This window comes from Gopherus evgoodei, chromosome 2, assembly GCF_007399415.2.
Source record: "Gopherus evgoodei ecotype Sinaloan lineage chromosome 2, rGopEvg1_v1.p, whole genome shotgun sequence".
NCBI lineage: Eukaryota > Metazoa > Chordata > Testudines > Testudinidae > Gopherus > Gopherus evgoodei.
In genome coordinates, this window is record NC_044323.1 from 229,694,539 (window position 1) to 229,717,816 (window position 23,278).

The 23,278-nt window shown below is 46.2% G+C and overlaps 1 protein-coding gene across 4 annotated transcripts in view; it reads left to right on the top strand.

Annotated features, from left to right (window-relative positions):
* UBXN2B (UBX domain protein 2B) overlaps positions 1-14,973 on the top strand; it is a 305,419-nt gene extending 290,446 nt beyond the window's left edge. For all 4 annotated transcript variants that reach the window (XM_030553142.1, XM_030553140.1, XM_030553141.1 and 1 more), the window contains 2 exons: positions 1,784-1,945; positions 13,261-14,973. In XM_030553142.1, coding sequence (XP_030409002.1) covers positions 1,784-1,945; positions 13,261-13,423 — 325 coding nt within the window. In that variant the 3' untranslated portion in view covers positions 13,424-14,973. The remainder of the gene's footprint in view (positions 1-1,783; positions 1,946-13,260) is intronic.
* Positions 14,974-23,278: the final 8,305 nt, after the last annotated feature.

Consider the following 23,278-nt stretch of genomic DNA (forward strand, 5'->3'; position numbering starts at 1 on the left):
GTTTTCTCAGCACTGGACGACATGCATGTTTTAGACCTCATCGCTTAACCTCTTCTGAGCAATATGCCCATGCCAAACTCATGCAGCTAAAACCTTTCATACCACACCATCATGTATTCCCTACATATTTTGTGCATGTATGTGTAGATACACACATTATATTGTATATAAGTAGTAGAATACTCCACACTAGAAAAAATGATTTTATGCTGTCCTTATATTATTTTTTTTTATGTTCTAATGATGTTAGTTTCCAGTCTTACAAAATTTGCACCTCATCACTCAAGGATGTATAAATAGCTCTTAATGTATGTACTTCCGATTTTGTAGCCCCTAAGGTCTTACCTCCATAAACAATGGGGAAAGGTAATCTAATAGATAGAAAATTCATTAGAGAGTATGTGATTAAAAGGCTAACTTGTTTGTCACACAGTGGTCATTTTCCCAGGTTTTCTTTAACGAAGCATCATTTTTAAACTTTTAAGTATAATCATATTGCTGAATAATGTTTATATAAATTAAATGGGGCATGATTCCTTACTCCAAATGAGTATGCAATGTAAATTAGCCAAACCTAGAATATGAGGCTAGGGAAAGAGGAATCAGTACTAAAAACAAATAAAAATGTAGGTGATATAAATTACATAAATGTTAAATTATATACAGACTTATATGACCAAGAGGGAAGAAGTAGAAAGCAGATAAATTTGGCATTAGTGCATTTATTAAAGCACAGTGGCTAGGTGTGTGAAAAATAGTCCATGCTGTAAACATTACAGCTTCTGAAAGCTTTTTTTCTTTTTTATGTTACCTACTCCACCATTCTCTATCATGAGATTATAGCACTCTCAGATTCAGATCCTGACCAGGATTCAATCTCCAACCCAAAATCAAAGCTTAGCTACACCTAACCAGAGCCAAAACACTTCCCTTCACCATCTTTACAATAGATTTACCAATTTCTATACTAATCAGCATTCTTGTGCGTAAAAGGCCAAATTCAGAGGTGACTTAAATGGTGGTGTAAACTAAATATCAGTAAATCAGCATAAATAATATCCTGAGAGGGTGAAAAGACAAAGAGAGGTTGTAGCAGGCACAGTCAACAGGGTGTATGAAAGCATAACCTAAAGCACTTAGGACCAGCTGCCAATGTATAATTTACATAACCACTTACATTATCTCCAAATATGGCCCATAAGGTACAATGAATAAAATTAAAATCATGCACATGTTGTTTCATGCTCTAGTATTAACATACACAAAAACGTTGTTTTATGATAATCTATCCATAGATATATATAATTATGCAACTGTATTAGCCTTCCCTTTTATAGTAGTGATGTGCGTTAAATTAGGGATGTAAAATGTTCACCGGTTAACCTGTAAGCATTAGTCTTACCAGTTAACCCACCTTAACCGTTAACCCCTGCACCTGCTCTGGCCCTTTAATCAGTTAACCATTTAAATGAAATATTTTTAAATCATTTAAACGGTTAACTTTTTAAACAATATTTATATCCCTACATGAAATAGTCCTGTATATAAAAAAATCATGTACAAGAAATGTCATATATGGAGAAAATGTTCTTGTGTAACTAAATGCACATATTTAAAATCTTATCCATATATTAATGCAAACAATTTTGACACTCTTTTCAATACTCAAGTCAATTTGTATACAGTGCATGATACTGGTTTCAGATAGAAAAGAAAGATAAATGTTCTAGAATGCATCTTTTTCAATTGTGCTTTCAGTAACACCTATACTTCAATCTTTTAGCCTCACACCTGAAATTGTCAGTACACCTTCTTCCCCAGAAGAAGAGGATAAATCCATTCTTAATGCAACTATTTTGATTGATGACTCCATTGCAACAACTAAAATTCAGATCAGGCTAGCGGATGGAAGCCGTTTGATACAAAGATTCAATCAAACACACAGGTAAACTAATGCCATAGAGATAGAAGTAACTATGCTTATTTCAGTAAGATTGTTTTGTATCTAGTAGATAGAAAAGGAACTAAAATAGCAGCTGGCATATAAAAAGGCAAGAATGATGGTAAAACAGGGTAAAGTGTATAAGCAGTTTATTAATTATGAAAGTTTGGGGTAGAGGAACACTTAATGTAGAATAACACTTTTGGAGGTGATCAGATTCAGGCATTTGGTAACTGTTAAATTCATATAATTTTGGGGAAGGATAGCTCAGTGGTTTGAGCATTGGCCTCTTAAACCCAGGGTTGTGAGTTCAATCCTTGAGGGAGTCACTGAGGGATCTGGGGCAAAATCAGTACTTGGTCCTGCTAGTGATGGCAGGAGGCTGGACTCAATGACCTTTCAGGGTCCCTTCCAGTTCTATGAAATAGGTATATCTCCATATAGTATATTCATCGTCCATACTCATATTCTGGATATTGGTTTGAGAAGCACTTTTGTTTGGCTGGTTGATGTGTGATGTTATGCAATTACTTATCCGTTCTAAGGGTGCATTTGTTCAGAGTTTGGCAAAGTTATACTGTTGTCACATTTCCCTCTCTACATGTATGTGAGAGCTATGGTAGGTAGAGTGAGACAGTTTCGGCTATGGTGCAAAGGGCAGAGGGACTAGCAATGCTAGGGCTCTTTGTTTTAGCAGACATGAATAGTACAACTTCTCTTCTTTGCCAGTATTTGGCTGAGAGCAAAGTGACTGAGGCACAGTCCAATTAAAATAATGGCGATGCTGGCAGGTTGGGAATAGAGCTGCGCAGGAAACAGATTTCCTGTCCTGTTAAAATTGTTGAGGTTTCAAAAATACTCCCTTCTTCTTCGAGTGCTTGCTCATATCCATTCCAGTTATGTGTGCGTGCGCCGCGTGCATGTTCGTCGGAAGATTTTTACCCTAGCAACACTCGGTGGGTCGGCTGGGCGCCCCCTGGAGTGGCGCCGCCGTGGCACCGGATATATACCCCTGCCGACCCAGCCTCCCTTCAGTTCCTTCTTACCGCCCGTGTCGGTTGTTGTAACTACGAGTAGCTAGGGAAGTGGAGGTCAGCTAAGCCGTGCTCCACTGTTCCAACGACCGACACGGGCGGTAAGAAGGAACTGAAGTTATATGTTTTTTCTATAGTTATGTTTTTTCTTTACTAGCATAGTTAGTTTAGTAATAGTTAGCGGGGTTCGGGGAATAGCCCCTTCCCCGCACCCGGTGCCGGAGCCCATGCCCGGCTCACCGAGTTTTAAACCGTGCTCGGCCTGCCACAAGCCGATGCCGCCAGAAGATCCGCATGACTCTTGTTTGAGATGCCTCGGGGAATCGCACTTCACAGCTAAGTGCCCCATTTGCAAGGCTTTTAAGCCGAGAACAAAATGGAGCAGGACTTTCACTTACCCCTCCACCTTCGGCACCGAGCGCTCGTCAATCGGCAGACAGAAGCGCCTCCCCGGCACTGGACCCTGCTGGCACTGCCAAGGCCTCTTGGCACCAGTCGTCGCCAGCACCGAAGTCGACTCGGCATCGCTCCCTCTCTCCGAGGTCGAGAAAGCCCACGACTCCTCCTGCCAGTGCCTGACAGCTCCCCGGCATGCGCCGTGGTTGAGCTCCCTGCTCCTGCTGCTTCCGTGTCAACTGCACCGCACCAGAGAGCTCGTCTAAGTTGGATCGCCCGGCACCGACACCTGCCGAGGCACCAACGATGTCGGCACCGTCGATCCCAGTCCCACGAGGGCCATTGAATCCGGTAACTGACAGCTCCCCGGTACGCGCTGTGGTTGAGCTTACTGTTCCCTCCACACTGGAGACATTCCCAGTGGCGAGGGATCTCATTGCCATGACAGAGTAGATGCTCCCTGAACCTCCGGCACTGCCGGTGCGGGTAATACAGTCTCTTGGCAAACCTCCCTTGATACAACCATCCTCTGTCGGCACAGCAGAACGGCACCATTCATGATCACGGTCCCTCAGACGCTCCAGGTCCCGTCGGCACTCCCGCTCCCGACGCCACTTGCAGTCCCGGTGCTGTTCTCCTCCTCGGTACCGGTCGCACTTGCCGCACCGGTCGGTGTCCCGTTCGCCGACCCGCTACTCTCGGCACCGTTCCAGCTCCCGGCACCGCTACAGGCACCGTGACTCCCGTAGCCGCTCCCGACATCGAGCCTCGAGATCTCGGTCGACCTCCCAACACCGCTCTGGTCGCAGGTCCAGATCTTGTTCCAGGTACCGGTACGCCTCCCGGTACCGGTCCCCAGTGCCGAGTTGGGCAAGGTCCGGTAGAGTCAGAGACTCTGACCACAATTTTTCAGCACCTACATGGCCATCCGGACACGCATCAGTGTCCTCCCATGCAGACAGCTCTTATGCTCAGGACCGCGATTCTGATGTGCCCACCAACAACCTGAGAGCCCATCAGGACCACCTAAGGAGGGTAGCACCCTATATGGACCTCCAGGTGGAGGAGGTCCTGGAGGTAGGGGACCCGGTAGTGGACATTCTATCGGCGGTTGCCCCACTAGAGGGGCCATACCCGTTTATTTGGACCATCCAGGCGAATGCCAATTCTTTAATGGGGGGTACGACTACTTGTATGTCCATCCTCCTCCCTGCTCATTAGTCGTTCAGTCCGTTAAGGAAAGGGAATGGCATGGCCAGCAGGCGCCAGCCCTGAAATCGAAGGAGGCTAGGCGAATGACCCTACTCAGCCGCAAGGTGTACTCTGCAGGGGCCTTATAGCTCTGCGTGGCAAATAAACAAGCCTTGCTTAGCCCATATCATTATAACACCTGGGTGACGATGGATAAGTTTATGGAGCTTCTCCCTCAAGACTCCCGCCAAGAGTTCGCTGCCCTCTTGGAGGAAGGTAAAAAGGTGGCCAGAGCTTCCCTCCAGGCCTCGTTGGATGCAGCAGCAAGGGCTCTGACATCAGGTGTTACCATGAGGAGCATCTCATGGCTTCAGGTTTCAAACCTCCGGTCGGAGCGGCAGTATACCATTCACGACTTACCATTTGATGGTAAAGGCCTCTTTGCGGCGAAGACAACCCCAGATTGCAAAGCCTGAAGGACAACAGGGTCCTAATGCGCTCTCTCAGCGTGCATACGCCGACGACCTAACGCAGGCCTTTCCGTCCTCAGCCACACCGCCGTACTCTGTGCCTAGCCATGGACAGGATTTTGGCAGACGGCGCGGCCGAGGTGGTCGCAGACGACCATCAAGACCCCTAGAGGGCCAAGATCGACGTCCCTCGCAATCACCACCAGGACCAAAGACAAACTTGCGAAGGTGCGCCCGAGAGCGGCGTACCGGTTACAGGCGGGATCCCACTCCTACTTCCTCTTGGCGTGATCCCAGTTAACTTCAGATCGCTGGCTCCTACATATGGTGGAGTATGGGTACCACCTTCAATTTGTTCCAGCTCTGTCCCTCTTCGTGGACCCCTCTCAAGAGCAATTCCTCTTACAAGAGGTGCAGACGCCGATGGACGAAAGGGGTAAGGGGTTTTACTACCGTTATTCCCTAATCCCCAGATCATACGGAGGTCTCAGACCTATCCTAGACCTGCGAGGACTCAACCAGTTTATGATAAAGTTGAAGTTCCGCATGATATCCCTGGGAACCATTATCCTGTCCTTGGATCCTGGAGACTGGTATGCCGCCCTCGATATGAAGGACGCGTACTTTCACATCGCCATCTTCCCTCCGCACAGGAGATACCTCCGCTTCTAGCCAACCGTCAGTACTTCCAGTTTACGGTCCTGCTGTTTGGTCTTTCTGCAGCCCCATGGGTATTAACCAAGTGTATGGCTGTAGTCGCCACCCACCTCAGCCGATGTCGGATATGTGTTTTCTGTATCTGGACTATTGGCTTATCCGAGAAGACTCTGAGACACAAGTCACTCAGCATGTGGGCATCGTCAAGGACCTATTCACACATCTAAGCCTGATGATCGCTATAGAAACATCCACTCTGGTTCCCACGCAGGGGTTAGACTTCCTAGGAGCTACCCTGGACTCCGACCTAGCCAGAGCCTGCTTACCACAGCCGCGGTTTCAGGCGATGGCAACAATCATCCGAGGTCTGCAGACTTTCCCCAACGACCTCGGCTCGCACTTGTCTCGGTCTCCTGGGTCCCATGGCTGCCTACAAGTTTGCAACTAAAAACGCCAAGCTCCGCCTCTGTCCTCTCCAAGTTTGGCTCAAATCGGCGTACCGCCCGGACAGGGACCTATTGGTCATGATAGTCACCATTCCCTCGAGCACCCTAGGCTCCCTAGAATGGTGGCTAACTTCCTCCCTGATGTGGACAGGGATGCTGTTCCATCTGCCCCAGCCCTCACTGTCCCTGACGATGGACGCATCATCTTTCGGCTCGGGTGCTCACCTTGGTCATCTTCGAGCTTAAGGCCTTTGGTCTTCTCAGGAGCTGGCTTTCCACATCAATGTCCAAAAATGAGAGCAGTCCACCTGGCGTGCCAGGGGTTCCAGCAGCAGCTGCGAGGCTGTGGTGTCTCAGTGTTTACAGCCAACACAACGGCCATGTGCTACATAAACAACCAGGGAGGGACATGGTCCTTCTCCTTTTGTCAGGAGGCCATCCATCTCTGGGACTTTTGCATAGCCCACTCGATAAATCTGGTAGCGTCCTTTCTCCCAGGCGTTTGGAATGCCTTGGCGCTTCGACTCAGCAGGTCGTTCCTGTCTCATGAGTGGTCGCTCTGCCCCGATGTGATGCATTCTGTTGCCAGAAGTGGGGATTTTTCCCCACATAGACCTGTTCGCTTACCGCGAGAACAGGAAATGTCTGAGGTTCTGCTCCTTCCAAGGTCTCTCCCTGAGATCGATCTCGGACGCTTTCCTCATGTCGTGGAAGGGCCAACTCCTTTATGCCTTCCCACCGTTCACCCTGGCTCATTGGGTCCTGCTCAAACTTTGCAGGGGCAGAGCGCGCATCATCATGATCTCTCCAGCATGGTCCAGGCAGCACTGATACACCACGTTGCTCGACCTGTCAATAGCCAACCCAATTACCCTGCCACTCCACCCAGACCTCATAACTCAGGACCACGGCAGGCTTCGCCACCCAGACCTGCAGTCTCTTCACCTCACGGTGTGGCTGCTGCGTAACTAAACCGGGGTAGCAGGAAGCCTTCCACCTGGTCAACATACCTGGCCAAGTGGTAGCGTTTCTCCTACAGGTATGAAACACTTGATCTTACTCCTACTGAGGTCTCCATCCCCTCTGTTTTGGACCGCCCTCTGGCCTACAACAGCAGGGCCTAGCGGTGTCATCGCTGAGGGTACACTTGGCAGCCATCTCTACCTTCCACCCAGGCTAAGGTGGTCGTTCCGTGTTCTCACACTCTATGGTTTCGAGGTTCCTCAAGGGCTTGGAGCGCTTACTCCGTCAAGTACACCGCCCAGCCCCAACCTAGGACCTCAACCTGGCTTTAACCAGACTTATGTCTCCCCCATTTGAGCCGTTAGCCACCTGCTCACTGCTATACCTGTCTTGGAAGACAGCTTTCCTTGTAGCCATTACATCGGCCAGACGAGTCTCCGAGCTAAGGGCTCTTACGGTGGTTCTGCTGTATACTATGTTCACAAAGACAAGATGCAGTTACGACCACACCTGGCTTTCCTCCCTAAGGTGATTTCGGCCTTTCATGTTAACCACACTCAACGCAATGGGGGCAACAATTGCACTCCCTGGACGTCTGTAGAGCACTCGCATTTATATTGAGCGGACAAAACCATTTCGTAAAACGCCCCAACTCTCGGTCACAGTAGCAGACTGAAGGAAAGGCCTACCTGTTTCCTCTCAGAGGATCTCATCTTGGGTGATGACGTGCACCCGCACTTGTTATGATTTGGCTCACACTTCCCCAAGCCACATCACCGTGCATTCTACCAGGGCTCAGGCTTCATCTGCCGCCTTGCTGGCTCGTGTACCTACCCACGAGATCTATCGCGCAGCTCCATGGTCCTCGGTCCATACTCTTGCTTCGCATTATGCTCTGGTTCAACAGTCAAGAGATGTTGCAGCTTCTGGCTCAGCAGTTTACATTCTGCCACATTTCACTCCGACCCCACTGCCTACATAAGGCTTGGGAATCACCTAACTGGAGTGGATATGAGCAAGCACTCGAAGAAGAAAAGACGGTTACTCACCTTTGTAACTGTTGTTCTTCGAGATGTGTTGCTCATATCCATTCCAAACCCACCCTCCTTCCCACTGTCAGAGTAGCCGACAAGAAGGAACTGAAGGGTGGCTGGGTCGGCAGGGGTATATATCTGGCACCATGGCAGCGCCACTCCAGGGGACGCCCAGCCGACCCACCGAGTGTTGCTAGGGTAAAAATCTTCCGATGAACGTGCACGCAGCGCGCGCACACCTAACTGGAATGGATATGAGCAACACATCTCGAAGAACAACAGTTACAAAGGTGAGTAACCGTCTTATTCTGCATATGGACAAAACAGTGACATTTTAGGTAGTTGCAAAGAGCCAGAGAGAGATGCTCTCCAGAATAGTCAATGCCTGGTGCATAGCCTCCCACATCCCAGGTGAGTGCCCTATGTTCAGGTCCCTGGTCTGAATCAGTCAGAGCAAGACTCGTACCTGGATATCCCATGTCCAGTTAAGCGCCCTAACCAATGGGCTATTCTGGTCATGGTGGTGGAGGGTGTCTGTCTGTCTCATTTATACCAGAAATTCCATCGTCAACCCAGGAAACCTTTCCAGACAAAAGTTTTGTTGAAACTGGCGTGTTCCTGCAAAAAGTTTTGGCAGATCAGCATTTTGTGACAAACCACTGCACTGAACGTTCCTGACCAGCTCAAGCTGGGAAACTGGTATAACATTTAACCCAGGATGTTGCTTTTCCCCATTATTGAGGAAGTTTTTCCCAGTCGTGAAGGAGCTTTGCCATCCAGGAATGGAAGGGGGATTCTGGACCCCAACCTGCTCCCAGGTAGCATCAATAGCCAGCAGCATTTGTTTCCACGTATTGTGTTAGGCAATAGTGACCCTTTCTCTCACATAGTTGTTGTAGTTATCCAAGCACTGGTAATGTCAATATAGAGCACACTTCACTGGCCAATGTATGGTAGAGGATCAGTAAGGAACTACACCTACTGCAGAGTGCTGCTGTCTGCTTGCTTAGTTGTTGGTTAAAGAGGACATATTACACTAACTCTTCAAAGATTGCACAGGCTTATTATTTTCTTCTGGGAGAAGTTTTCAGCATTAATTTTTTTTTCGAGCCCTATATTATTTGCATCTTGGCTTGCTTAAAGATGACTTCTTCTTCTGTGTGTTGACACTACTTATGATGTCATACTTTTGCTGACAGTTTTTAAGATTGTGGCTGATAGATCGAGTATTCAGCAGAAGACTTTGTTTTTGGAACATATTCCTGTCCCCAACCACCATTTTTCTGTCAGAGGTAGTCTGCTGACTTTCAGGGTACATCGGAGTGTAGACATGGGTGGGCCTGTGTGTATCGTAACTCACTCAGACCCACCAGAATCAGTCTGTCTGAATGCTGAGTTTAAGTCAATTTATGCATGGCCTTTATTTTGGAACCATGCACCATAAAGGTGGGAGCTCAGGTATTGGACACTGCCCGTCCACCGTGATTTGCGGCCCACCCAAATTTTGATGCCTAGCTACACCACAGGGGTACAGTGTAATACATCTCTTTTCATTCAGATTTGACCCTGGCTGGGAAGTAGGGACAGTGCTGATCACTGGGAATTGAAGCTGATTAAGGAACTGCCATAATTTATTTTAGCTCTGTCATTCCATGTTGTTGTGTATTGGATTTTATGCATGTACTCAAACTACTGAAGGAGTAAATTACATTGAAAAATAAAACGAGTTTATCTATTGAACTCCTATGCCACCACCTTCATTCTTCAAGATGTGTCTCTACGGGTGCTCCACTCCAGGTGCTCATGTGCCTTTTGAGCCTTTGATTGGAGATTTTCAGCTAGCAGTGTCTGTTCAGCTCTCGCATGTGCCCTGTGCTGCCCTGTGTCTGACACCAAGGTTAAGTAGGGGTGTGTAGGCAGACTGCCCTTAGCTTTTTCTCAACTACTTTGGCCTGAGACGGAGCCTTAGTGTATCTACCTTGGCCATTCTATTTTTCCTTAGTGTTAAGATACTTAGTTTAGTAGTATAATTAGTTGAGTAGTATAGTTAGGGTGGTATAGTTAGAGCAAACACAGCCAGCATCGAGGAAATGCTTTTGAGAGCACAGCTTAGGTGGACTGGACATGTCATCAGAATGTAAGACCATCATCTCCCAAAACATCCTGTATGGGGAGCTGAGGCATGACAAAACAAAGAAGTGTCGTTGGTATAACTTGAAATGCAGTCTGTAGTGGTCTGGGATCAATCTCAAAGAACTTGAGCAAACAGCTCGGAACAGGACTCACTGTTAGTCTCCTATAAGATTAGCATGCCATGGCTTTGAGCGGGATTGACAAAATCGTTTCCAGGCTGCATGTGAAAGACGCCATAGAGCTGCCTTGTCAAATATCATGGACACGGACTTCCTGCGCCCTCAGTGCGGCCGACTCTGTGCATCAGGGCTTGGACTTCAGATTCATATGCGTATCCATAGATAAGAATTGTAATATCGTCGTCATCAGCAATGGACGACTACTATGGAGAGACTATTAGTAGTAGTAGTTACAATTAGTTTGTATAGATAGTTTGGGGGAATTGTTTTGTTCTCTGTACCCCTTTTTCCTTTGGGAGACTCATTTTCCTGGCAGGGCATGCCTGGCTCACCAGGCTTCAGATGCTGTCTCTCCTGCTGAGAGGCTATTCTTGTAAATGATTGCCCCTCAAAGTGTGGTCATTGCTTGTGGGAGTCCCATATCTCTCAAAAGTGCAACTTTTGCTTGGTCCTCAAGTCTAGGCCAAGGAAGAACAGGGAAATCAAGCGAAGACTGTTCGTGATGGAACAGCCCCTGCAACCAGAACTGCGTCAAGAGATACCTCCCACCTCCCAAATACCTGTCCTCAGACAAACCCAGAGCATGCCTTTTACACTGGGGCAAGCTTCCCCCAAGGAAGGGAAGATATTGGAGGCTTCTGGGAAGCCTCCCAAAAAGAGAAGTGTGGACTCTCACTCCAAAGAGCCAGCTCCAGAAAAGACCAAGTCTCCCCGCCAAGTCTATGGTCTCTGAGGGTACTGTTGAGGCCAAAGACTCCTCTCCTTTACTCACAAGGAGCACAGGCATGGGACACTGTTGAGTTCAGCCCAGCAGTCAGTACCAGTGCATCCGACCCAGCCAGCAGTGCCATTACTCCCCTTAACCCAGCCATTGGTACTGATCAGTTTATCCAGCTATCAGAGCCAGTGCATTTGGCATGACCCCCCTCTTCACCTGGAGTGCAATCATCATCAGTACCATTGGCTTTGGTGCCCATGGCCTGGGCTACTGCTTCGATACTGGATCCCTTCTCAGTATCACAGGAATTCCAGTATTCTGAGGACCTTATGGTATCTGATGGACCGGAATCCCTGCTTCTTATGGGTACTGAGTGCGTTTCAGTACCGAGACGCCAGTCTCTGGGCTACTGTCCTCTGGCACCGTAGGAATCGCCACCATTTTCAATGGGTGCCCTCCACCCCCATGGAATGACATGGAGGAGAACGAGGGAGACTTTCAATCAGTCTCCTCTGTCTTGGTCAGGGGTTCACCAACCTGCCCCTTCAGGAATTCGTTTTTGACCAATCACAGGGAGGATTGTATTGGTCACCAAGGGTGTTGGAACCAAGCCTGTATTCCAGCTTCACTTCCTCATCTGTGTCATCAGACCTGATACATCAATAGGTTCTACAGTATCATCTTCAGTTCTGGACTCTGTTTTGAAGCTCCCTCCTCCTTCTGGGGATACTGCCCAGAAGTCACCTGAAGTGGAGCACCAGTGGGGGGACACACAGAAGAGGAGGTTACTCAACTTGTGCAGTAACTACAGTCTTTGAGATGTGTCACCCTCTGGGTGCTCCAGCACCTGCCCTCCTTCCCCTGTGCTTCAGACTTTTCCTTAGGGGACAATTGGGTAGAGAAGGAACTGAGGCCAGTTTTCCTGCACACACCTATACAGCCTTGGGGAGGCATAGACGAATGCATAGCTAAACAGAGGCATAGATGAATGCATAGCTAAACAGACACGGCTAGCTGAAAATCTCTGAGCAAGGACTCAAGAGGCACATGTGCACACGTGAAGTGGAGCACTTATAGAAGGACACAGCTCAAGGTTATTTTACAAGATGAGTAACTTCCTATTGTATGATAAGACAAACCATACATCCATTCTTCTTTTCAGTCCTTGTACTCAGAAAGCAAGAATCCCTAGATTATCACCCTAATTGTTTGAAGAATATGATCAAAATATAGTATAACAGGGTCAAGCCAGATGGCTACAGGAGAGTGGTAGAAGATGGATACATTAGCCCCAGATTAAGCAGGTTCCTTTTCCCTGCGTAAAATAACAGGGACTATTCCAGAACAATCAGGAACCTGCTAGAACCAATTAAGGCAGGCAGGCTAATTAGGACATCTGGAGCCAATTAGGAAGCGACTAGAACCAATTAAGGCAGGTAGGCTAATAGGGCACCTGGTTAAAAGAAAGACCTCCCTTCAGTTAGTGAGAGGCACTTAAGGAGCTGGGAGTGAGAGGATGTGCTGCTGGAGGACTGAGGAATACACACAGCGTCAGGAAGAAGGTCCTGCAGTGAGAACAAAGAAGGTGCTGGGGAGAGGTCATGGGGAAGTGGCCCAGGGAGTTGCAGCTGTCACACAGCTGTTACAGGAGACATTGTAGACAGCTGCGATCCACAGGGCCCTGAGCTGGAATCTGGAGTAGAGGGCATGCCTAGGATTCCCCCATTCCCCCAACTCTCTATTTGACACAAGAGGAGTTGACCTGGACTCTGAGTCATATCAGAGGGGAAGGTCTCTGGCCTGTCCCCAAACCACTAGATGGGACCAACGAGACTGCAGGGATTGTTCTCCTCCCTTTCCCCCATGCTGAACCTCTGAAGTGAGCAAATCCTCTGGAAAGTGCAGGACCCACCAAGGCAGAGGAGGAACTTTGTCACAATAGGTATACAATCAAAAGTGTATTTGTATATAGTACATGTTGTATGTGCAGTATTCAAATTTTTTGCCTTTACTGGTGTTGGCAGCTGATTCCTGTATTAATTAAATCATTAGTAATTTTTCAGTGTTTATATAATACCATTCTATTTATGTCAACAGGATTATGGATATTCGAGACTTTATTATCCAGTCTCATCCTGCATTTGCAGCAGCTGACTTTGTTCTTGTGACTACATTCCCAAATAAAGAGCTAACAGATGAAAGTCTGACACTACAAGAAGCAGATATACTTAACACTGTGATTCTTCAACAACTAAAGTAATCTTGCTCCTGTCAGTGCAATATAGCTTTTGGGGATAGGTATTGTGCCAAACTATCATACAAGGATGCTTTCAGTGGTGCAGAGGGAGGGAATCAAATCAACATCTTCTTTCACTTGTACAGATCAGTTTGTTTTTGTTCTGTCTTCCAACGATAGCATATTTGAATCAGATTTTAGAGTGATTTGTCACCAAATGTTTTTACAGTTTTAAAACTAAGCTTGTATAAATCGATATGTTCCAAAACTCAGCAAAAACTAATAAGCTACTTGAGAAACACGGCTATCACTTTATTATTCATATATTTTTAGGGCAGAAAAGCAGTTTTTCCAGGGAGTCAGTGTCTTTTTACATACTTGGTAAAAGTCTTGCACTAACGAAATGATTTATGCTGCAGTGACAAACAGCCTTTTGAACACTTAACTCAGTAGGTTTAGATATGTTTATTTCCCTTAGCACATAGATTTTCAAGTATTCTCTTTGTAAGTTGACATGTGTACATGCCCTAATATGATTTTAAAGTATTCTGTTTGTAATGTTTTGTTGGTGCAGTATAATTATTTTATGTAATTAACCTATAAATATTTTTCCTGTAAATTATCTTATAACCTTCACTATGAATGGATCAGTAACAAAAAACAAATTTTCGGCCTTTTCTGAGTATATTTAATATTGTTCTCCTCATATTTAATATTTTTCTCACTCATGCTCCAGTTGTAATTCTCATGTTGCAAAGAATTTACTTTGAACAGAAATGATAGAGAGTAATAGCAACTAATGGACAAACACCAAATTCCACATTTTCAAAAGAAATGGCTTGAGATCACATTCAAACACCCACGTTCAATCGAGACCTATGCAGATACATAATTCCATGCGTACGCAGTTATTTAGGTGCCCAGATAACATTTGTGTGCACAAACACAAGACTTGTTTATGCAGTCACTTGAATACACAAAAGATGATGTGCAATTGTGCATGCAGTTTTCTACCTGGACTTCAGCTCTTCATATTTGGTATTTTGGCCAAAAGTATTATATTTTTAAAGTAGTGCAATGGTTATTTAGTTATGCAATTTTCTTTATTCTCACGGGCAGCTGTGTGATTAAACCATTGCAATTATTGAAAATACATTCTTTTCAAAGAGTTTAATCCTGCATTCTGCTATGCACATAGAATAGTGTGAAATAGAAAATGGATTCCTGTACTTACACAGCCACAGATATTATAAATCTGCATACTGTGCTTCAAAAGAGGATCAAACCTTAGATGAGGAGAATGGGTTGCATCCTATGTGCCAGTATGTGTAGAATGTTGTCTTTAATATTATTTCCCAAAAACTTGAAAACTTATTTCACTATATTTAGCTCACCCTTAGTCAGCAGAATTTACTTTAAATTCTTACCTCAAAGTAGGCATTTCCAATTATAAGTAATTTTCAATTATTTGCAACTATGAGGTCAAATGTTTTGTAAGACAAATATCTGCATGATTTAAACAATCAAATACATTGTGTGTGCTAATCAATAAAGAAAAGATTTTAAGCTAAAAATGTCCCAGACAACTTTTTCATATTCTGTTCTCTTTTACGTTGTGACAAAGAATCAGTTGTTTGTGTGTTTTGCATGGTGAGTGTTTGTATTTGGGGTGAGGGAGGAAAGAAATATGTTTTAAAACAATTTTAAATACTAGACCTAAATACTTGGTACATAAAATATAGATTTCCAAGTCAGAGTTCTGATATGGATCTTAACCACTCCAAACTTTGGGCATGTTTGGATTCAAAGAGTAGCTTCACGTCCATCCCTAATAAAATATAAGCAGTGCACAGGCAATGATAACAATTTAAACCGCTTACTTTGATGCATAAGGAACTGTGGTTACATAAAAGAAATAGTTTTTCATTTTTCAGAGTTTTTCAAAGACATAACTACATGTTGTCACCCTTTCTTTATTTTAAATAGCCAGTGAACTTCTAATGTAAGAGCTTGATAACATCTGGGTAAAAGTCTTCACTTCAAGATTAAAGAGCTCAGAGAAAATACAACATGCATTTGTATTTATTGATATCTTTGGTATTCAGGCAGCAGTTTTTAAACTTTGAGCTAAGCTCCACCCCATCCCCCTTGATCTACAATTTTTGATTGCACCCCCAACCCAGGCAAAAATAGACACAATACCTCCCCCTCCCCCTCAGGTTTTCAGGCTGGGGGAAGGTGCATCCGATGGTCTCTGGTCATGCTAACCATCTGTGCAGTCCCCTGCACAGGGCTGGCGCTACCATTTAGGCAGCCTAGGCAATCGCCTAGGGCGCCAGAATAATTGGTGGGCGTCATTTTGCCGGACAGGGCGGCAGGCAGCTCCGGTGGAGCTGCCGGAGTGGTGCCTGCGGAGGGTCTGCAGCTCCAGTGGAGCCGCCGCAGTCTTGTCTGCGGACGGTTGGCTCCTTGCACGGCTCTGGTGGACCTCCCGCAGGCACGACTGCAGCAGCTCCACCAGAGCCGCAGAGCACCGGACCCTCCGCAGGCACCACTGTGGCAGCTCCACCGGAGCCACGGGACCAGCGCACGGGGCGCCGAAATTGCCGTCCACCTAGGGCGCTCAAACCCCTTGTCATAACTCTGCCACATCATCGAGGTAGGCAACTGCAAGTTCTCCCAGTCCTGCTAGTAGACCATCTACCAGCCTCTGGAAGGTGGCGGGTGCATTTCGAAGGCCGAAAGGAAGGACATTGAATTCATACACCCCCGCATGGGTGACGAATGCTGACCTCTCCTTGGCAGGTTCATCTAGTGGTACTTGCCAGTACCCCTTGGTTAAGTTTATTGTAGAGATGAACTGGGCCCGTCCCAACTTTTCCAATAGCTCATCGGTGCGTGGCATTGGATAGTTGTCCGGACGAGTTACCGCATTTAGCTTACGGTAGTCCACGCAAAAGCGTATTTCCCCATCTGGTTTGGGTACCAGAACCACTGGAGATGCCCATGCACTGGTAGATGGGCGGATTATACCCATCTGTAGCATGTTCTGGATTTCCCGTTCTATAGCAGCTTGGGCATGAGGAGACACCCGGTAAGGTGGGGTTCTGATTGGGTGAGCATTACCTGTGTCAATGGAGTGGTATGCCCGTTCAGTCCGTCCTGGGGTGGCTGAGAACAATGGGGCGAAGCTAGTGCACAGCTCCTTGATTTGTCGCCGCTGCAGACGTTCCAGGGTGGTTGAGAGGTACACCTCTTCCACGCCACCGTCTTTTTTTCCGTTGTAGTAGACACCGTCAGGCAACTCAGCATCATCTCCCTGGACTGTAAACTGACAAGCCTGTAAGTCTCTGGAATAGAAGGGCTTGAGAGAATTAACATGGTACACTTTAGGCTTTAGTGAGGAATTGGGAAATGCTATGAGGTAGTTTACAGTTCCCAGGCGCTCTAGGACCGTGAATGGCCCTTCCCATGATGCTTCCATTTTATGGGCCTGTTGCGCCTTCAAGACCATAACCTGGTCTCCTACCTTGAAGGAACGTTCTCTGGCATGTCTGTCATACCAGGCCTTTTGCTCTTCCTGAGCATTCTTTAGGTTCTCTCTAGCAAGGGCTAAAGAGTGTCGGAGGGTGCTTTGTAGGTTGCTTACAAAGTCCAGAATGTTAGTTCCTGGAGAAGGCGTAAACCCCTCCCATTGCTGCTTCACCAACTGTAATGGTCCCTTAACCTCGTGACCATACACAAGTTCAAACGGTGAAAACCCTAAACTGGGATGTGGTATAGCCCTGTAGGCAAACAGCAACTGCTGCAACACTAGGTCCCAATTATTGGAGAATTCGTTGATGAATTTTCGTATCATGGCCCCCAAAGTTCCATTGAACCTTTCCACCAGGCCATTGGTTTGATGGTGGTACGGGGTGGCAACCAAGTGATTCACCCCATGAGTTTCCCACAGTTCCTTCATGGTCCCTGCCAGGAAATTAGACCCTGAATCTGTAAGGATGTCGGAGGGCCAACCTACCCTGGCAAAGATGTCTGTTAGGGCCAGGCACACAGTGTTAGCCCTGGTGTTGCCTAGAGCCACTGCTTCCGGCCATCGGGTAGCAAAGTCCACTAAAGTCAGTACATACTGCTTTCCTCTGGGCGTCTTTTTTGGGAAAGAGCCCAGAATATCCACAGCTACTCGCTGAAATGGGACCTCAATTATGGGGAGTGGCTGGAGAGGGGCCTTGACCTGGTCTTGAGGCTTTCCCACTCTTTGGCATACCTCACAAGACCGGACATACTTGGCAACGTCCTTGCCCATCCCCTCCCAGTGGAAGGACTTCCCCAACCGGTCCTTGGTTCTGTTCACCCCAGCATGGCCACTGGGATGATCATGGGCTAAGCTTAAGAGTTTCCCCCGGTACTTAGTTGGAACCACCAACTGTTTTTGCGGCTGCCATTCTTCCCGGTGTCCACCAGAAAGAATTTCCTTGTATAAAAGTCCTAATCGATCCCGGTTTATTATAGACCAAGAAGAGCTGAGAGGTGGTGGGGTGCTCCGTGCCGCCGCCCAAGCTTTCTGAAGGCTGTCATCTGCTTCCTGCTCAGTCTGGAACTGTTCCCTTGAGGCTGGGGTCACCAGTTCTTCCTCAGACTGTGGACTTGGGCTTGGTCCCTCTGGAAGCGATGTAGGTGATGGGGTTGTTTCCGTTGCTGGTGAACCGCTCTCCGCTGGTGCACCTGAGGGTATTTCAGGCTCTGGCTGAGCCTTTTGGGTATGGCTGTCTGTTGCTTCTGCCAGTTCTGGCTCGCTGGCGCCCTCTGACGTTGAGTTTGAAGATGTGGTTGCACTTGCTGGTGCTGGTTGCTGTTCCGGGCCTGGGACTGGAGGTGTTGTGGCTGTTTCAGTGGTTGGCATGGAATCCAGATCCACTACCTCTGTCTGGGTCTCTGGTAACACAGACGGGGCCTCTGTGGACGGCTCAGGAACAGGAATGGGTCTGGAAGCTTGCCTGGTTTGGCTACGTGTAACCATTCCCACTCGCTTGGCCCGCTTCACCTGGTTGGCCAAGTCTTCCCCTAGTAGCACGGGGATAGGATAATTGTCATAGACTGCAAAAGTCCACATTCCTGACCAGCCTTTGTACTGGACAGGCAGTTCAGCTGTAGGCAAGTCTACAGCTTGTGACATGAAGGGGTAAATTGTAACTTTGGCCTTTGGGTTGATGAATTTGGGGTCAACGAAGGATTGGTGGATAGCTGACACTTGTGCCCCCATGTCTCTCCACGCAGTAACCTTCTTTCCACCCACTCTCAAATTTTCCCTTCGCTCCAAGGGTATTTGAGAGGCATCCGGGCCTGGGGATCTTTGGTGTGATGGTGATGTAATGAATTGCACTCGCATGGTGTTCTTGGGACAGTTGGCCTTGATATGTCCCAGTTCATTACACTTAAAGCATCTTCCATCTGATGGGTCACTGGGCCGAGGTGAGTTACTGGAGACTGGTGAGGTGGAAGAATAGGGTGTCTGCGGCTTTACTTGGGTTGAATGTGGGGTCTTTGGCTGTCCTCGGTTGTAGGGTTTATGGTCGGTGTGCCCCTTGGGGTATTCGTTCCCCTTGACCGTAGCTTTCTTGCTTTCTGCCACTTCCATCCATCTGGCTCCAATCTCCCCCGCCTCCGCGAGATTTTTGGGTTTTCCATCTTGTATGTACCGTGTTATGTCCTCAGCAACACCATCCAAGAACTGCTCCATTTGTATGAGGAGGTGCAGTTCTTCCAAGGTTTTAACATTGTGTCCTGATATCCAGGCCTCATAATTTTTCCCAACGTAGTAGGCGTGTTTGGGAAACAACACATCTGGTTTCCACTTTTGGGTTATGAAGCGCCGACGGGCATGATCCGGGGTGATCCCCATTCTGTATCTGGCCTTGGTTTGAAAAAGTTTATAGTCATTCATTTGCTGCTTAGGCATTTCAGCTGCCACCTCTGCTAAAGGTCCACTGAGCTGTGGCCTCAATTCTACCATGTACTGGTCTTCAGGGATGCTGTACCCAAGACAGGCTCTTTCAAAATTTTCCAAGAAGGCCTCGGTGTCGTCACCTGCCTTGTAGGTGGGAAATTTTCTGTGGTGTGGAACCATAATTGGCGATGGGTTGTTAGGATTGGCTGGAGTCTGTTGCTTAGCCTTTTCTAATTCCATGGCCTGTTGGTGGGCTTCCCTCTGGAGTTCTATCTGTCTTTTGTGGGCTGCCTCTTCTTCTTCTTGTTTCCTTCTGTGGGCCACCTCGTCTTCTGCTTGTTTCCTTCGGTGGGCCACCTCTTCTTCTTCTAGTTTTCTTTTGTGTGCTGCCTCTTTGGCTGCCTGTTCTCTTTGGTAGGCTGCCAGTTTGATGCTTTCTTCCTTTTCTTTCAGCTCCACCTCTTTTTGTCTTTTTTCCAGTTGTCGCCTGTGTTCAGCTTCTTTGACTTGTCCTTCGGCCTCCATTTTTGTCTTGGTAGACATGGTTTCTGTTTTCTTGTGTTGGGGTGCCCTCCGGTGTTTATCTTCAGAACTGCAGGTTCTCTGTTGCCTCCTGAAGTCTGCCTAGCAACAGTGCTTATTTCCTTTTCTTCCTCTAGCGTAAACTAGAAAAACCACTTTATTTGCATGCATATAGTGCTGGTATTTGACTCCTAATGGGAGTGTTATTGCATGACAAAAGACCTGTAACAGCTCCTTAATGGCTTCTTGCTTAATATGCAAGCCACAAACTGCCAGAGAGAGCAGAAAAAAAAATTCTCTCTGGTTTCTTTGAAAACCAAACCCTCTCTGCTAAAAAGTCCCTAGCAGAGAAAAGAAAAATATAATATTCCTACTGGCTTCTGGATTCTATCTCACCACTGCACACCATGTCATAACTCTAGTCCCAGATTTGGACCTTAGCATCCAAAATATGGGGGTTAGCATGAAAACCTCCAAGCTTAGTTACCAGCTTGGACCTGGTACTTGCTGCCACCACCCAAAAAATTAGAGTGTTTTGGGGCACTCTGGTCTCCCTGAAAAACCTTCCCTGGGGACCCCAAGACCCAAATCCCTTGAGTCTCACAACAAAGGGAAATAATCCTTTTTCCCTTCCCCCCTCCAGGTGCTCCTGGAGAGATACACAGACACAAGCTCTGTGAATCCAAACAGAGTGACTCCCCCTCTCCGTTCCCAGTCCTGGAAACAAAAGCACTTTCCTCTTCACCCAGAGGGAATGCAAAATCAGGCTAGCAAATCCAACACACACAGATCTCCCCCTGATTTCTTCCTCCCACCAATTCCCTGGTGAGTACAGACTCAATTTCCCTGAAATTTCCCAGAAAAGAAAACTCCAACAGGTCTCAAAAAGAAAGCTTTATATAAAAAAGAAAAAATACATACAAATGGTCTCTCTGTATTAAGGTGACACATACAGGGTCAATTGCTTAAAAGAATATTGAATAAACAGCCTTATTCAAAAAGAATACAAATCAAAGCACTCCAGCACTTATATTCATGCAAATACCAAAGAAAAGAAACCATATAACTTACTATCTGATCTCTTTGTCCTTACACTTAGAAACAGAAGATTAGAAAGCAGAAACTACTTCTCCAAAGCTCAGAGAAAGCAGGCAGACAGACAAAAGACTCAGACACAAACTTCCCTCCACCCAGAGTTGAAAAAAATCCGGTTTCCTGATTGGTCCTCTGGTCAGATGCTTCAGGTGAAAGAGACATTAACCCTTAGCTATCTGTTTATGACACCCCTAGCGCCGGTCCTGCCCCTGCACACCACACTTTGATTCTCTTTACCCTGGCTAGCAGTGTGCTTAGCAATGTCTAGTCATAGGTGCCAAGCTGCTAAGGAATGCAACCCCCTTTATTATTAACCTCATGTACTTTTGCTCTGAAACACATTTGGATTAAGTCCTATGTGAGAAGTGCCATCTACAGAATCTCATTTTCTCAACCTTGCCTGTTATAGCAACCAGGCCCTCTACATACACAAGGGAAAGCCTTGGCTGAAAGAAGCTCTGTTGAGTTATTTTAAAAGGTGGCTGCCCAAAACTTTTTTAAATGTAATTTAAAAAGCATTTTTGGTATTAAACCCTGTTAGATACATTTTGTACTCCAGACTATACAGTGCTGGTTTTCCACCCTGTTACAGCTCACTTGACAGTTGATGCTTAATTTTCTTTTAGTTAATCCAGCAAATCTGGACTTTGATCCCCACTGGTGTGTAAGCAGGGCAAGAGCTTTGCTGATATAGTACTTATTAGTTTTCTGTTGTTGCCAATCTAAGCAAACACTGTTCTCAGATCTCAGCCTTAGAGGTGGTGAGGAAGGCTCTGCTTGGTTTTATCCCTTCTTGTAAAACTATGTGGACTACATTAAAAAGATAAGTAGATAGCTGTTCAGATCAGTTTTTATATAGGTCAGGCCACCTTTGACAGGAGACAAATTTGAGAGGCTTTTGAACACAATACAGGTAAGATATTTCCCTAGAAGTTTTACTTTCCAAATCTCTTCTCCATTCCACACTGACTATTTCCAGACATGACAAATACTTTCTGGTGGATATTCAGCTATACCTGACTTTCTGAATAGGCTCGACATTGATGCTATCTCCATAGATGTTGATCCTGCAAACAATTCTGCCCATATAAAAGTTTACACACACGAGTAATCCCATTAAAATGGATGGGACCACTTCCATGCATAAGTCAGGCAAGTTTGGATTGTCAACTATATGGCCCCACCACCATTGATACCTTTGGGCCTTTCTACAGGTCTTTATGTGTTTGTACAGTACCTAGCACAGTGGCTCTGCTGTTCTGACTGGGACCTTGGGATGATACTAAAATATAATTATTAAAGAATACAGTTTGATAAAAAAATTTTATTTAGTTTCTCCATCTTTAGCTGTTAATGGACAAGCAAAATTAGTCAACAACAATGTATATTATACTCCAAGAGTTGTCTCTATGACACTCTCCAATAAACCTAAATGTTTGTCCATTTGCTTTATTTATTTATTACCCTTTTGAAGTGAATATTTAGCTCAGCCCATAAAAATTCAGAAAATGCCAACCTGGCAAGTTCTGTTTGCCTGAAAGCCTATACAGGCAGCTATTACCCAATCTACTGTGCAAGCAGAGCAGGTAATGATGACCTGGTGTTAGTGATTTCCAAATGACCTTCAGTAGTGGCCAAGACCAATTACAAACAAGTTTCATTTTCCTAGAACTGTGGCATATGAAGTAGAGTTCTTAAAGCCCCATCTGCTGCAAACTCAGATACTCTAACTGAATAATCTCTGAAAAGTACAGTAATTAAACTCTTTAAATGTTGCTGTGATAGAGGTTTAACTCTATCAGAGAAGTAGATTGCATAAAGATTTCAGTATTAGTAAAATACAGAGTATTTACAGATAACTTTTCCCATATAATAATGACATGACATTCAGTAATATTGTTTCTTGTACTTCATTCTTTATGTTGTATTTCTGTTTAAGGCAATCAAAACAGTATACTGGTTTTGTAATAAAACTCTCAACCAGGCAAAACAAATCTCTTATCCTCAGTGGTGCATCACCTAGACAATGCAGCTGTTCACCAACCCCTAAATTGTGTGTCTGTAGCTGGAGAAAACTGGTCTGGGTTAGGAGGGGAGTATCACTCTAGAATCAGCCATGCAAGGCTCTCAGTTTTGACCAGGGTTGGGTCACAGATAAAACCTGCTTTCAGGACCATCTTCTATTTTCTTTTCTTTTTTAATGAAGCTAAGGCAATGTTTCCTAAACTTGGGACGCTGCTTGTGTAGGGAAAGCCCCTGGCGGGCTGGGCCAGTTTGTTTACCTGCCCCATCCGCAGGTTCGGCCGATCGCGGTT